Genomic DNA, 16,092 nt, shown 5'->3' with positions numbered 1-16,092 from the left:
GAAATTATACATATCGTTGCTGTCGGAAGAAAACCTTGTATCTCCATTTTTTCAGTTTTTGACATAATTTGGGAAAATGATCTAAAATTGCAGTGATTTTCATGAAACATTTCACTAACTTGATCCAACATTGCATTAAATTCAATTATACAACTATGTTTAGGATCATTGTTCTGCATGTAAAGAACACTGGACGCTAGAATGAGTAAAGCAGTATTATAATCTTCTTACAGCAATCTCATTATGTGAAATGAGATATAGCTACTGACTATATTTAAGATGAGATTTCAGCTGTAAAATGTCATTTTGTTGCATTGTATAGCTATAACTACCCCCTTTACTAAAGAACCATTAAAGACACCCTTTTTATAAAAAGGTATGCTTAGGCGAAAAATCTAACTTTCATAATTTTCCTCTCACCCTAGATGTAGTCAACTAGCCAAGACATTTTATGTGCTTCTTTAGCTTGGAGCTGTAAGGCCAACACTGCTAGACGTCAAGAGTCACCCAAATCCTTTTTGTAAAAACATGCGCAAAATGTCTTTCTTTATAATGCTCACACAGACTTCTTGACGTCGTCTGGAGAACAACTCTACAAAACATTATTTCATGACTTTGCACTATGGGCAGCTTCATCAGACAACAGCTGTACAACAGCCATACTGAGAGCACACATTCTGATCATGATTTCTATTTTTTCCCATTCATAAATAACAGTTAATCTTGAAATGAACAGTGAAGGTCTACATTTATAAATTAAAACAACAGAAATCAGAAACTTAACACAAACACAAAAAAATCCAGATGCCTGAAAAATGTACATGCACGTGAAGGGGAGTTGGATTCATTGGAGGAGCACATTGATCTGTAGCGATGCATCGACCTAACAGCAAACAATCCAGTGTCATCAATGTGACATATAAACATCAAGGCATGCGTGTTTATTTTCACACCTGTTCCAACAGTATCCACATGATTCCTCTCTGTATGCTCCTACGCTGTAGGTGGCAGCATGTGGTGCAAGCTTGTCGCAATGTGCCAAATAAAGCGTTGTTTGCATCCTTCTGTTGACTTGAAAACGCCTAATGATGCAGAGGCAATCCGTGTGGTAGCAGCCATGAAAATAAAGTTTTCCTCTCTCATGCTGGTAACAAATGTTGGGTGTTGAAAGAAAAATGTATGTTTAAAAAAAAAGTATTTTTATTGTCTGCAAAGAATGTAAATGTGAATTAAGAAACTGAGGTAATACCACAAACTTTACAGCTCACCTGAAAAGGCAACACAGTGTTGAAGCTGGTGGCTTAATTGAATGCAGTTTCTTTATACTGTAGCATGGGGGATTTCTCCAACCCAAACAAACAATGTAAATAAAAACAGAATGCAATTATATGTAAACCATGTAAAACATATTTAAAAAAAAACTACAAAGACAACATATCAAATGTTGAAACTGAGAAATGTAATTGTTTTTTGAAAAATATATGCCCATTTTGATTGTTAATGCCAACAATACGTTCCAAAAAAGTTGGGACGAGGGCATGTTTACCACAGTGTTTCATCACCTCTTCTTTTGACCTCTTTTTTAATACTCTGTAACAAATGGAGGGCCAATTGCTATAGATTTGAAAGTGAAATGTTTTCCCACTTTTGTTTAATACAGTATTTCAGCTGCTCAACATTTTCGGGTGTCCTTTGTCATAATTTTCATCTTATAATGCGCCAAATGTTTTCAGTGAGTGACAGTCTGGACTGCAGGTAGGCAAGTTTAGCATGCAGACTTGTTTAAAACGGAGCAATGCTGTTGTTATACAGTGTTCCCTCGCCACTTCGCGGTTCACCTTTTGCGGACTCAGTGCATCACGGGTTTTCAAAAAATATTAATGGAAAAAATATATTGTGGATTTCGCTACTTCGCAGGTTTTCTGCGGAACTCGATCTGTGGAAAATATATATTTTTGTATATAAAAATATATAAAATTTGGTATATAAAAATACCAAAATGTATAAAAATATATTAAAAATATAAATTCTAACAATAAAGGAATGTTATAAATCATAAAATATTACGATTTACAGTAAATAGTGCATATTTACTCAGTGGATGAATACACACCGAAAACGAGAAGCAGCATCACCCGCCTGAGATGCTACTTGCCTACTTACTTAAATAAATATAGCGTCCCTACTTCGCAAATTTTCGTTTATTGCGGGTGGTCCTGGAACGTAACACCCGCGATAAACGAGGGAACACTGTGCATGCAGAATGTGGCTTGGTATTGTCTTCCTGAAATAAGCAAAGCATTCACTGAAAAAGACGTTGTCTGAATGGCAGCATGTGTTGCCAAAAAATAACACTGGCTTTTGAACTGTGCACTGATAACAAGCTGTTTGGACTTTAGCCCAGAGGACACAGTGTACATGATTTCCTAAAAAGCATTTCAAATGTTGATTTGTCAGACAACAGGACACTTTTCCACTTCACTTCAGTCCATTTTAAATGAGCTTGGGCCTAGAGAAGGTGGCAGTATTTCTGGGTCCTGTTCATATTTGGTCTCTTCTTTACATTTTAGATTTTTAACTTGCATTTGTGGATGCAGCGATGAACTGTTTTCATAGACAGTGTTTCTCAGAAGTTTTTCCCGAGCCCATGCAGTGAATTCCACTAGAGAATAATGGCCAGCAAATGCATCTTTTTGGCCCTGTCCCTTGTATACAGAGATTTCTCCAGATTCTCTTAATCTTTTAATGATATTATGTACTGTAGATGATGAAGATCAGAGGTTCTTTGCTATTTTGTGTTGAGAAATGTTATGATTGAATTGCTGCACTATTTGCTCATGCAGTCTTTCACAGAGTGGTGAATCCCTCCTGATTTTTACTTCTGAAAGACTCAGACTCTCTGGGATGCTTTTTTTTATACCCAGTCATGTTATTGACTTGTTGCCAATTAACCACCAGGGGTTTTTTATGAGCATACACACATTTATCAGTCTTTGTTGCCCCAGTCCCAAATTATTTGGAACGTGTTGTTGGCATCAAATTCAAAATGGACATATATTTAAAAAAAAAACAATAGAATTTTCAGTTTCATCATTTGATATGTTGTCTTTGGACTATTTTCAATTAAATATAATATAATTTATAATGATTTACACATAATTGCATTTTGTTTTAATTAACATTTTTCATAGTGTCCCAACTTTTTTGGAAATGGGATTGTAGTTTTGATGTTGAGCTTAGTTGTTACTAAACATTTAGCTACACTTCCAAGCAGGTGTCAGTGCTGTGGAAACCATAAAAAAAATCACAGAATGTAGAAAGCACAGAAAAGACCTCAGTGAGACTCAGCAGCTACTGAAACGTCTAAACTGAGGCCGCTGTTGTGTGGGTTAGCCAGAAACCGTAATTTAAAAAGCTGTGTACTGTGTTTTCTCAGGGAACAATTAAAGAATAAACAGATAATGACTACAGATAAATAGGTTTATTCAGTTTAACCTGTACCTGTCATTCTCCTCTATGAAGGACTTTTTTTCATTGAAAGCTACCAATGGTAGCGCAAGCTACCATCGTGTTTCCATGGTCAGCAGGTTTACTGATGGTTCTGAACATGTTACCATCAAGTTAAAGTGACATACACATTAGCTAGTTGTTGGGAATGGCATGACCTAAGGATTTGTGGTGCAACCAAATTAAGTAAAAGGATAATTTGAAACTAACTAGTGTTAAATAAGTATTTAGTAAAGACTTGTGCAAACCTGGTGCAGCCTACTGCTGGTCCATAACTTTGCTTTACTGAATAACTCAAAACTGGCATTCAAAAACAAAGGAAAAATCAGGCTAAGGCTAGCCCTCTGCTCTCACTGCTAGCTTCCTAGGCTACTCTTGTTTACTGCTAGGCTCACACTGTTTACCTGTGCATCCAGCTCTGCCCATCAAAATAAGAGTTGTCAGAACAAAAGGCTAAATAGCTGCTACTTAACAGAATAAACTGATATTGTGATTCCACAATATCATTTCATATCAACTGCAGTCCCCAGTATTAAACTGAGTTGCATTATATCACAGCGAGTGTTCAGGTATGGAAAATCATCAGATCGCTGGGCACAACAATCAATGCAGAAGCACATCACTGATTTACACCAGTAGTTCACTGTCCACAAGTCTGTACACCCTTAATGAAGACCTCCATGTGGCTTGAGTGAGTCAAAAAATGTTTGGGGGATGCATTTATAGAAAAAGACTCGGATGACTATTGAATGCCAGTGTTTGTTAGCATTAGTCTCTTAGTTCCAGCGCTAAAGTAAAGAAGCAAAACATGGACAACAAAAATGTCTTGGCTGATTGACTTCATCTGGGGTAAGTGAAAAATTGTGCAAATTAGTTTTTTTGCAGAACCACTCCTTTGAATCTAATCCCACAGCAGCACCTGTGCAGAATGAGTCTGTGCTGTGCTCCACTGGCTCATCTCTGATACACTGGTGCTCAAAGGCAGAGGCCAAACCTGCGCAGCCCCTGCAGTGGACCAGAGAAGTGATTAATCACTACAGCCGTAATCATGCCCAAAGGTCCAACTTTAATTAAAAACAAAGTTCTCCTTTCATTATTCCAGTCGAACTGAACGATGATAAGGCCCTCCCCCCCACCCCCATGCCTGCTTATTTTCCACTATAACCTACCAATACTCGCGCACACACATGCCCATAAAGCAGGAGAGAGCACAATACACACTAGAGTAGCTCTACAGGTAAGCCAGAGGAGAGTCTGCCAGGCTTAACTGGGGAGTTTGCTCAGTAAATAGAAGGGCAGATATTTCAGTAAAAATAGGTGACCCACATGTGCGATGGCTCAAGACAAGAACGATATGATAAAGAGAAGCAGAGTGTCTGGCTGTGTGAATGCTCTAACGTCCACTCATCCACTGCTAAATGGCCATAGCTTTTTTGAAAGGGTAGGTTTACTTTTTATGTTTTAATTTGACATATATACATGGACATACACATGTATATACTTACTGTGCACTTGTATTTATACTCAGTGACTAGTGCACTGACCTATTGTTCTACTAAGTCTGCTAACCTTATGGATGGACCTATCTTATGTAAATAAAATACTGTGCAAAGGTCAAATGCCACAATTGATTTATGTAAGATACACTAAAAATGGTCAGTAAGTCATTCATTTTTCAGCATAAGTCAAAAAGCGTAACACACGGGATGGAGGACACAACACCATCGACCTATCAGAGATCCAGTTCACCTGAATACTGATTCCTCACAGCTGTGTAGTATGGTCATGTGATTTTGTGGTTTTGTTTTCTTTTGAGGCTTACTGAGCGGTCTTTCCTGTGTTTATTATCTTTGTATATGATTTCCTGTCTGTTCTTTCTCTTGACCCTGTTTTTGGACTTTCCCTTTTGGTACCTACACTTGGTTTGTTTGACTCGGTTTTTACTTTGGTTTTTTGACTCGCTGCCTGTTTTGTGGATTTTGCCTTGCCCTGCCCTATCTTGTGATGTTTGCCTTGGTTATTGTATGGATTATCCTGGATATGACCAATGCCTGTTCTTTGACTCCTCTCGGCCTGTCCCCAAGAAAAACTTCACCTTTGTTTTTGAACCGCGAGTGTCTGCTTTCTGATCACAAGTAACACACTGTTAGGAGTTTTCCCATTTGATCTTTTAATGTTTTTTTAAAATGGGAGGACCATTATTATTTTACTAGTCTCAACACAGTAGAGGCATCAACATGCTGGTGTGTATTGTGCTGGTGTGAATGTTACAGGAACAATGGTGTTGTTTGGGTTTTTAAACCCTGTATATACTTATTGACCACTTTATTTGACGCACCCCTCTTGTTGGTACATTTCATAGTTAAACAATCATAGCTAGTTCATCTTTTTCCATGCACAGCTCATGTTAGTCCACCTTTTTATCAGCGGTCAGTGTTTGTCCAAAGGACCACTGTGATCAAGGCACATTTTTGGTTGGTGAACTAGTGCTCACACTGGTCAATCTAAAGGTGACAGTTTTGTTTTTTATCTTGTAATATTTTTTTCCTGTTTTATTCTGCTGGACCTAATAATCTTCTATTTGTGACTCACATGATACTACCATGTCAGTGTCTGCCATGCTCAGAATGATTCACTCCCAAAAGAATAACTGATCAATCCATTGTGGTACTGTTCCATTGATGGCCAGGTTAGAGGATGGCTCCAAAATTGCACAGCCATGGATGGGCAAGAGCCAGTAATTCTAAACCCTTGTTATGTCCTATATTAGTATGATAAAGTATATCAGGCCAAACTGAAGTCATGGACTCTTATTACAGTCAGCATGTTGAGAAACAGCCTAGTAGTGAACTTAATGGGCTCCAAATACATACACTTGGGCTAAGAACCCTTCCTTGAAACATATTCCTAATATATGCTTTTACCTAAATTCATTCTTTAACACAATCACAGACTTGTTTCAAATATTACAGAATATATCATAAGAAAGGAGTTCAGTACCATGAACCTCTTAATAGAGAGCAGGCTCATGCTCTGGTAATGATGGCCTACATGAATAATGGTTACTGCGTATCTTTGAGGTCTTAGTAAAATCCCTTAAAATGGTAATTTACAAAGAGGATTGGCTCAAGGCTTTTGTCATTCATCACCTGGCTGGGAGGATCCTCTGTATTTTTAGATCGTTGATGGTGTAATAAGAACTGGTGGATATGTTCCACTAATATAACCGAAGTCCTGCATTTGAGTGGAAATTCAGTGGTGTGCAGATGGTTATATGAAATCAGAAAGCGCATTAGATGCATTTCCATCACCCAGGAGCAAGTTTGCAGTGCTGTCTACGAGAAAGTCCATGAAAGCATCCAATTCTGAGCACCATCAAGCCACTCCCAAATGACGCTATGGCGGCATGTTCCGGTATAAGGCAGCCATGGAAAAAGCATTATTTGCTCCCCACAATCAAATTCAATTCACATCACGAATCATTCACTGTTGCCACAGAAGGCAGCTGTGGTGGAACAATAGAAGACCCACAGTGCGGCCAAATGCTTCAAATCAAAGACAGAAACCTCTCAATCTTCACCAGAAGATGTTTGATTGCATGCCCAATCAACACCAGTCCCAACCATAGCCTCTTGCATCTGCCTGTTTCAAGAGCTAATGCATGCATGCCATTTCTGAATGTGCTCAAAACAAGGAAAAGTCAAAAACAGAAATGAAGTGGGCAGAGAAAAAATATTCTTACCTGATTCTGGACCACCTATAAAAAGAGAAGAGGAAAAAAAATAACAAAGTCAGGACAGACTGTAAATACATTGTTTGCCCAACGTCAAAAAAAAGAACAAGAGTTAATGAAAATATGTTCATATCTGTAGACTTTTCTGTCACACTGTTCAGACAAAACCCTTTAGACAGGAAAAACATTGCACATTGTGACAGAATAAGGTCATTAGCACTGAGGTGCTGGCTAAATCCAGTAGCGTAAGCCTGTTTCACAATGATCAGAAGGATATCATGCTCACCACCTTGATGTCTTCAAAAAAGTGAGGTCAAATTTAGCATAAATTAAACCACTGTATATCATTGTATTCTTCACATAAAAGGAAGCAACCAACTCAAAGTATTGTAAATATGTTTGTGAGACAAGAAAGGGCCTATATAACATAATAGCTCTATTACTCAGCATTGAAATATGACTTATTTACATACCACATTTCTCACAAAAATGAGAAAGATTCATTTTCCTCTGAAAACTCTGCAAACTCTGAATATGGAAGTGTCATTGTGGCCCAGCAGGCGGAAGAGTCAGGAAATGAGTGGAAATCTGTCTGCAAGGCCTCAGGAAACATTACTGAGAGTTGATTGGACATGTTTTATGTCTTAATCAAAAGCTTAAAGGGTATAACCAACAGTCATCTTGCACAGAAGGAAAAAATTGCCCTGTCTAAAATCACAGCGCTCTGCTGTCTTCAAATTCTATGAACCCATGGGAATGGGTTTAGTCTAGAAGGAAAAAGCTCTTTACTCAAGAAGTTAGTGAATGAAAAGCACAGAATATTGATCTGCTATAACTTTTAATGGGCTTAATATATAATCAATTTTGAGCCATTACCCTAAATTAAGCCCCAAGCATTACTGTAGACCTGTAATATTGCTAAATTCTTCTCTGGCGAATAACGGAGGGGATGTGGAAAGCTCATCTGGCAGACGTTTCAGCACATTAATCTCTTCAACGATGCACAGGAGCTCCAAGTGCGTGAGGACAATTAGGGGAAACCTCATCATTCAATGCAGCTTTGATCATACATCTAACCTCAGCATGACTGAAACAGGAACTCAGAGCTGTGAAGCTCTTTCTATAGCACAGCTCTGACATAACTGGGTTGAGTTTTGTAGTGTTGCTAAGAGAACACTGTAAAAAATTACTAATATTTCTTAGTTGACTCAGAAGTTCTCTTAATGCTTTTAGTACTGCATCTCAGTTATGTAAATAAAATGAACCCGTTTTTTTTTTTACACTCAATTTCCTCTACTCTCTCCACCACACCATCCTGCGAGACATTGAGCACACACTCACGGATGGCTGTGGCATCGCTGGGGCTCAAACTCACAACTTCCTGTTGGGTAGATGGCTCAGTCCACTGCACCACTCACAAACACATTAAGCAACTCTGATTTTGTGTCTACAAATGTTTAATACACTGGAGAAAATATTTATTGATTTGACTTTGAAGCATGGCATCAACTCATGTGGTGGAGCTGTGCAATAATTCATCCCAACATCAGGAGGTTGTGAGTTTGAATCCCAGCAATACCACAGCAGTCCATTATCTGGAAACCCAAGAGGAGAATATGCCAGATGGGACTGTGTGATAGAAGGAGCACCAGCTAGTGGGGAAACTGAGTAAAAAAAACACATTCAGTTTAGTTTATCTAACCGATATGCAGATCTAGAAACAGTAGCTTGGAGAATTTTTCACTCAACTAAGAGCTTTGAGTTGTGTGAATCCTGGTGTCCTCAAGTTGACTCAACTCAAGAAAAGCCATGTAATCAGTTACTAAATCATTTCAAGTTTAATTTTTTTTACAGTGAAGGCCATTTTTAGTGTCCGTGTATACTATACACCTGGTCATTTCATGAGGCTTACAACTGGACTCTGGGAAGATTTTAATCATACATGTAACCAAATACACTAAATGTCTTAAGCTGATTGTCATGTGGCATGTAATTTGCAGATCATAACGAAACAACCAACTGCTGATGTTTCTCATTTCCAGCTATTTGAGTGGTCACTACCTCAAATATCGCAGTTTTGTACAGAATTGCTAATTTTGTGAAACTTAGAGGAAACCTCATCAGTTGATACAAGACAGCTGTTTAAAATGTTGTGGTTATAGACTATGTGAATTATGACGTAATGTATTTGAAGAGTTTTGATTGTCTAATGTGGGTCAGACAGACAATGTATTTACACACAAAATTTGGCTAAAATTTGTCTCATACCACCTGCTTAAATGGGCCTGACTCATAAGCAGGTCCAAACATCTATTACATACTGTTTTAACAACAGTATGCATGATATTTAGCTGTAGCGTACCCCATGTAGTTACTGAAAAATTAGCCTTTTTTATGTTTATATGATTGCGCTGAAAAAAAAAAAAGGTTCTTTGCCTCATAGCACAATTGGTTCAGTCAGCGAAGGTACATGACCAGGGGCAGCATGCAGCCATGTAAACAAAGTGATAACATTACTGGAATAACAGCTGCTTTGTTGTCTGTGTGGTGTGACAGTGTTAGCCACTATTTTACCTTAAAAACTGTTCTAAATACACATTAATATTTCTAATGGTGTGTTTTTACTGATGCCTGGTTTTGTTGTTGCATTGTCCCTGTTTTCCATAACAATGGAAGTTACAACAAATAGTTAAACAAATAGTTCCTATCCTGATGTAATCCTGATACTCAAAATAAATGAAATAACCAGGTGCAATTAGGTCTTTCCTTTGTAGAAATAAAGTTGCCAACTAAGATGTTACATATGTGAAAGACAGCGTGCGTGATTCACCAATAACTTCCAAAGCTTTTTCTTAAATTTGTTCTTTAGATAGGTCCTAAGAAAAAGGTCTCATCAGATTCATGACGTGTTCTTAAACCACAGAATTGTTCACGCCTTTGTGCTCTAGTGTGTGTGTGTGTGTGTGTGTGTGTGTGTGTGTCCCCTAAATGAATGAACACCAGAATCCTTGTGAATATGCCGTTCTTTTTAAAAAAGAACATCATGGTGAATGAGGCCCAATCTTAATAAATGCTTGTCAATAATTTCATTTTTTACCAAAACCTCCCATATACTCAGTAATAGTAGATAAACATTTGCACCTCTGAAAGAACCAAAGGTTTTCTTTGCAATATTCTGCCTCTCCCAACCAATTCCTTCACTCGAATTAATAAGTGTGTGGCTCCCTCCCAAGCAGAGAAAGCATGCTCCATATGCAGCTGAACGAGGGACACATTGTAGTTAGCCAACTTCCCTTCACTAGCCCTCCCTATCAGCTCCAGCAGCTGCTCCCTCAGCAGTGCACACACCCTACAGGTCACTCTCACACTAGGACTCAAGGGGCTTTAAGGCTCCGCCAGGTCCTGCAGTAAACAAGTGCTTTTTCAAGAAAAAGGGAAAAAAAACAACAACATTGGCTTTTCACTTCTAATCCACCTGTTATGAGAAAGAGAGATGGAAAGAGGGCAAAACAGAGAAAGAGATGAACACAGACAAGGAGAGAGACAGAGAGAGAATGAGAAAAGCTATAGGTATGAGTCCACGTAACATTTACAGGTTAATAATTAAACAGATAGATGGGAAGATGCATTGATTGGACAGGTGTTCTGTAGCTGTCCACACAGAGACAGTAAACTATTGTTCATCTGCAGATAATTGCAGGCATCTTTCAGAGCGCTTCATACTTTTCTGCACTCACTAATGGTGGAAGTCTTATGAAAAAATAAAGAGCGTTACCTCAGTTGGAGCTGTGGAGAATGCTAAAAGAGTTGGCTCTTTATGACGCCCTAGTCGGCAGCGATAGGCTAAGTGCAGTGTGCAATTGAGTAGCATTTCAGCACTGGCAGTTCGGTAATTTGCTATCTGAGGCAGACATATCATTTAATGATTTGTTAGATGTCTGCTCTGCTGTAAACATTTGTGTCAGGGTTAGCAACTGAGAGCAGTGCAAAACAATGAGGACGACCTGGGTTCAACATTAGCCTGTCACGCTGTAATTGCAATGTTATGTTATGGTAGAGCAAAAGGCAGAGGCAGTCTGACAACGCTGAGGGTTGCAGGACTTTGATATCTATAAAAGAGCTTTTTTATATAGAAGAATACTCTTTGATAGGAGCAAACTTTTGATACAAAAGAGTGATGTTTCTCACGATCTGGGAGCATTTCTAAGTGGCTCGGGATAAAAGCTTCTGCTAAATAAATAAATGAATGTAAATGTAAGTAAAAAATTCTACTGCCTGACATTAATACGATTACTATGAAGTAAATGGTCTTGGCACCACTGCCTGCCACAGGCTTCAGAAAGATGAGAGATTTTCCAAATTACTGACATTTAGCTGTACAGACTGAGAAAGCACTTCATGACTAAAAGGGTTAGCTTTACTTTTCAATGTAGAGGGGGAGCTAAATTCAACCAGTGCACTATGGAATAATCCCAGCATACACGGGATCGCACCCCTGAGCAATACATAAATTTCACTAAACACATTCAATTAACCAAGGAAGAAATTCCAACTCATATGATCTATGATAATCATTTGTCTTACGATTATCAGCCTTTTCTTCGTGCTTCAGTTGAGTGCAAATCTAGGGCAGGGATGAATCAATTTTGACTAAATATGCACAGCTAGATGCCCAGGCTTATTGCACTCTAAGTTTTATTATTCTGTAACTACATGGAAAACAATCCAGAAACAGTTATAGGAGTGAGGAATGGTAGCCTGGATTCTCCAGATGGTCATGGGTGTTTAAGGAGATTTTAAGAAACAAAATAAACAACTATGGATTTGTGCTATCAAAACAAATCAATTATTTGTTTGGAAATCTCCGATGTTGCCAGTTTGATTTGTGTTTACTGAAAGTTGTCTTGCAAAGGTCAGTAGTTTCCTTCACTTCCTTTTCTGATTTCTTGAACAAGCTCCAAATCCTGGCACTGCAGCAATGTATTGGAAAAACGGCACCTAAAAATCCTTCCATTTTTTTACTCAAAGGGAGACCACAGAACAGGTATAAAAAAAGAAGAAGAAGAAAAAATAAGCCTGTGTTTCTCTCAGACTGATCAATCTAGCAGCGTTTGATCTGGCAGCACAGCCAGGGGCCAGGCTGAGAAAAATGAGCCAGTCCCTTCAGCAGTCTAAAGTGGCTCCAGCCTGCATTCGTTTCCCTTTCTCTTAGTCTTCCGCAATAGCACAAGACAGACATGGTGTTTTCTGCTCTAAAGCCAGGCAGGATCGCCAACATGCTGGGAAGTCGCTTTTGCACTCTCTTTTGATTTGATGTTGTGGATGTTGTTTGGACAAGCGTTTTTATTTTGTGTCTTTTCAAATTATATGATATTGTTTCATTCGGTCCAATCACAAATTGGGTCAAAGCCTTCTTCTTTCTACAGTAATTAATACCATTTCTCCTTTCTCAAGAATTGATGCCTTCATCTCTTTGGCCATCACCCACAGAGACTTTGCCTCAGCTAAATGCAGACCCCAGGACCTTGCCATTTACACTTAAAAGGCTTGATCAATGTCTAAAGGTAAAAACAGACCAGCTTCGGTTTCCTCTAGGCAGTACCACCATAGCACAGATGTAATGCTAATATTTCAATGCTTTATGTCAAACATAGCTTGAATTTTTTTTTTTTTTGGAAGTCATATTTTTCAAACCAAGCTTTTTTCCCATAAAATATTTTAAAATGTATTCTATTCATACAGAAGAGGGCAACTTTAAATTTGATCGGTTATCTTGCCTTTAGCATTTGATGTAAGACCAAATATTGACCTACATATCATGATCATTTTCAATGTTGAATGGTAGTGTGGGATTAGTCCTGTCCATCCTTCACTCACAAAAATGTTCAGAGCAACTGTTGCTAGGCTGAAGAAACTTTAGAGAACTTTGCTATAAATCCTAAACTAATGGAAACAGTAGCACACAGCTCAGTTTTCATCAGAATAATTATTTAATATTTTGTTAAGTATTTTTTTTTGAAACTCTGTTTCCAACCTGCCTAATTCTGATTAGCTGCAATTAGTGAGTGGTATGGCTAAATATGACAGTAAAATGTAAATTTCTAGCAATTTTAATATATACACTACATGGACAAAGGTACTGGGACAGGTGCATTTAGGACTTCCCATTCTAAATCCACTGACATTAATATGGAGTTGGTCCCCCTTTTGCAGCTATAATAGCTTTCACTCTTCTGCAAGGGCTTTAAACGAGATTTGGAGTGTGTCTATTGAAATTTTTACATCCAGAATAGCATCTGCTAGGGCAGACAATGAGAGGGCCTGCCTCAAAATCTCTATGCTAGTTTATCCCAAGGCTGTTTGATAGGGTTGAGCTCAGAGCTCTCTGTGGGCCAGTCAAATGCTTCTACACCAAACTCACCCAACCACACCTTTATGGACCTTCATACTGAAACAGACAAAGGCCTTCCCCAAACTGTTCCAGTTTCAGACAAACAGCCAACCCCTCAAAAAGCAACCCATAGTATTATCTCTCCTCCAGCAAACTTTACATTTGGTACTGCAGTCAGGCAGCTAAAGTTGTCCTGATATTAACCAAGTCCAGACTTGTCCATCAGACTGCCAGAGAAGTGTGATTCATCACTCCACAGAACATATTACTACTGCTACAGGGTCCAGTGGTGGCAAGCTTTACATCACTCCATCCAATGCTTGGCATTGTGCTTGATGATGTAAAGCTTGCATGCAGCTCATTGGCTATGAAAAGCCATACCATGAAGCTTCTGGTGCACAGTTTTTGTGCTGATGTTAATGCCAGAAGAAATCTGGAACTCTGCAGTTACTGAGTCAGCAGAGTGTTGGTGACTTTTATGCACTAGTTGTTGGTGACCCTGCTCTGTAACTTTATGTGGTCCTCCATTTCGACTAGTTGTGGTTCCTAAACACTTCCATTCTTCAACAATACCACTCACAACTGATTGTGGAATATCCTGGACAGAAGAAATTTCACAAACTTGTTGCAATACTGGCATTCTGCAATTTCCCCCTGGGATAAATAAAGGAATCTGAATTCTATTACAGTCCTATTCTTTCACAAATGTTTGTAAAAGCAGACTGTATGGCTAAGTGTTTGATTTTTCACCTGTGGCAATGGACTAAATGAAACACCTAAATTCAATGATTAACAGGTGTGTCCCAATACTGTTGTCCATATAGTGTATCACTATGTATATTAAGATTAATAAGAAAACCTATTTTTGCAGGTTAGGAATGGCTTATTATTCTTGGGTGTTTAGACCTTTATTAAGAAGCACTATTAGCAACACAGTAAATCTGAAATACAAACCCATTTCTTAAAAACGTTGCAACGCTGTGCAGAATGTAAAGAAAAACTAAATTTATTGATGTGCAAGTTATTTAAACTTATATTTCACTGAAAATAGTACAAAGACAACACATCAATAGGTTCAAATAGACAAATTTTATTGTTTTTTGAAAACTATATGCCCATTTTGAATTTGATGCTAACAACATGCTCCAAAAAGTTGGGACAATGGCATGTTTACTGCTGTGTTGCATCACTTCTTCATTTAACAACAATCTGTAAGCATTTGGGAACTGAGGAGGACCAACTGCTTGTCATGATTGGCCCCTCCCAGTCATCCATGTGCTTTTGTTTTGTTTTGGTCTTGTCCATGTGCTTTCTTTGTTTTGATTCTTCCCTGTCCTGCCCCCTTGCTTCTTGACACTGCCCTTGATTGTTCTCACTGTGTTGTCCGCCTGTGCATTGTTAACCTTCGTTGTATCCCTGTATTTATGCCCTGTGTTTTCCCTAGTCTCTCGCTGGTCTTTGTTTGATGTATTCTTGTGTACTGTGTTCTCCTGTGGTGTTTTGTTTATTCCAGCTTCCGTGTTGTTTCTAGTCAGTGTTTAGTTGAGTTATGTGTGTCCCTCTTTTCTCTTTTCTCTTTGCCCCTTTTCTCAGTGTTGGCTCTGTGACCTTGGACTGTCTTGACACTGATTTTGGATTTGCCCATAATAAATCTTGCTCATCTCAGCATATGTGTCTGCCTCCTCATCGCTCCCCAACATTACAAAAAGACCAGCCTCGCAGCGAGAAAGCGAGATGCCGGTATGTGGTTGTTCCGTTGGGACAAAACTCCAGCTGTTTCAAAGCAGTCCAAGTTAGACATGTCTTGACACCACCAAGCCAGAGACAGCAAGTCCTCTGGCGCTGAGGGTACATGAGCTTCTCGTCATTTCCGTAAAAAGGCTAAGGACAATTTTACATTTTAAATGAGCTCTGGCCCAGAAAAGGTGTCAGTATTTCTGAATCCTGTTTATACATGCTTTCTTCTTTGCATTTCATATTTTAACTTTAAAAAAAGCTAATTTTTTAACATTTGTTGATGTAGCAATAAACTGTTTTCACAGACAGCAGTTTTCAGAAGTTTTTGAGCCCATGTAGTGATTTCTACTACAGAATCATGCCTGTTGTTAATGTAATGCCACCTGAGGGCTCAAAAATCATTGCCAGAAAATGTGTTTTGGCCTTGTCTCTTGTATACAGAGATCTTTTAATGTCATTATGTACTACAGATGATGAAAAGCAAGTTTTTTGCTATTTGATTATTTTTTAATTGTTGCACTACTTACCTGTGCAGTCTTTTACAAAGTGGTGAACTACTCCTCATTTTAACTTCTGAAAGACTCAGCCTCTCTGAAATACTCCTTTTATACTCAAACACATTATTGACCTGCGGCCAATTAACCACCAGGTGTTTTTTTAGCATTACACAACTTTACCAGCCTTTTTTTTGCCCCTCTCTCAATTTTTGGTACATGTTGTTGGA

The 16,092-nt window shown here is 38.5% G+C and overlaps 1 protein-coding gene across 22 annotated transcripts in view; it reads right to left on the bottom strand.

Moving 5' to 3' along the window:
* The window catches only part of nrxn2a (neurexin 2a), a 402,488-nt gene that overhangs the window by 295,898 nt on the left and 90,498 nt on the right, over positions 1–16,092 (bottom strand). For 21 of the 22 annotated variants that reach the window (XM_037545872.1, XM_017698739.2, XM_037545881.1 and 18 more), the window contains one exon: positions 7,250–7,264. The exons of the other annotated variant lie outside the window; for it this stretch is intronic. In XM_037545872.1, coding sequence (XP_037401769.1) covers positions 7,250–7,264 — 15 coding nt within the window. The remainder of the gene's footprint in view (positions 1–7,249; positions 7,265–16,092) is intronic. 22 annotated transcript variants of the gene reach the window in all.

Source organism: Pygocentrus nattereri, chromosome 16 (assembly GCF_015220715.1).
Source record: "Pygocentrus nattereri isolate fPygNat1 chromosome 16, fPygNat1.pri, whole genome shotgun sequence".
Lineage (NCBI taxonomy): Eukaryota > Metazoa > Chordata > Actinopteri > Characiformes > Serrasalmidae > Pygocentrus > Pygocentrus nattereri.
This window is presented reverse-complemented; position numbering and strand designations above follow the sequence as displayed.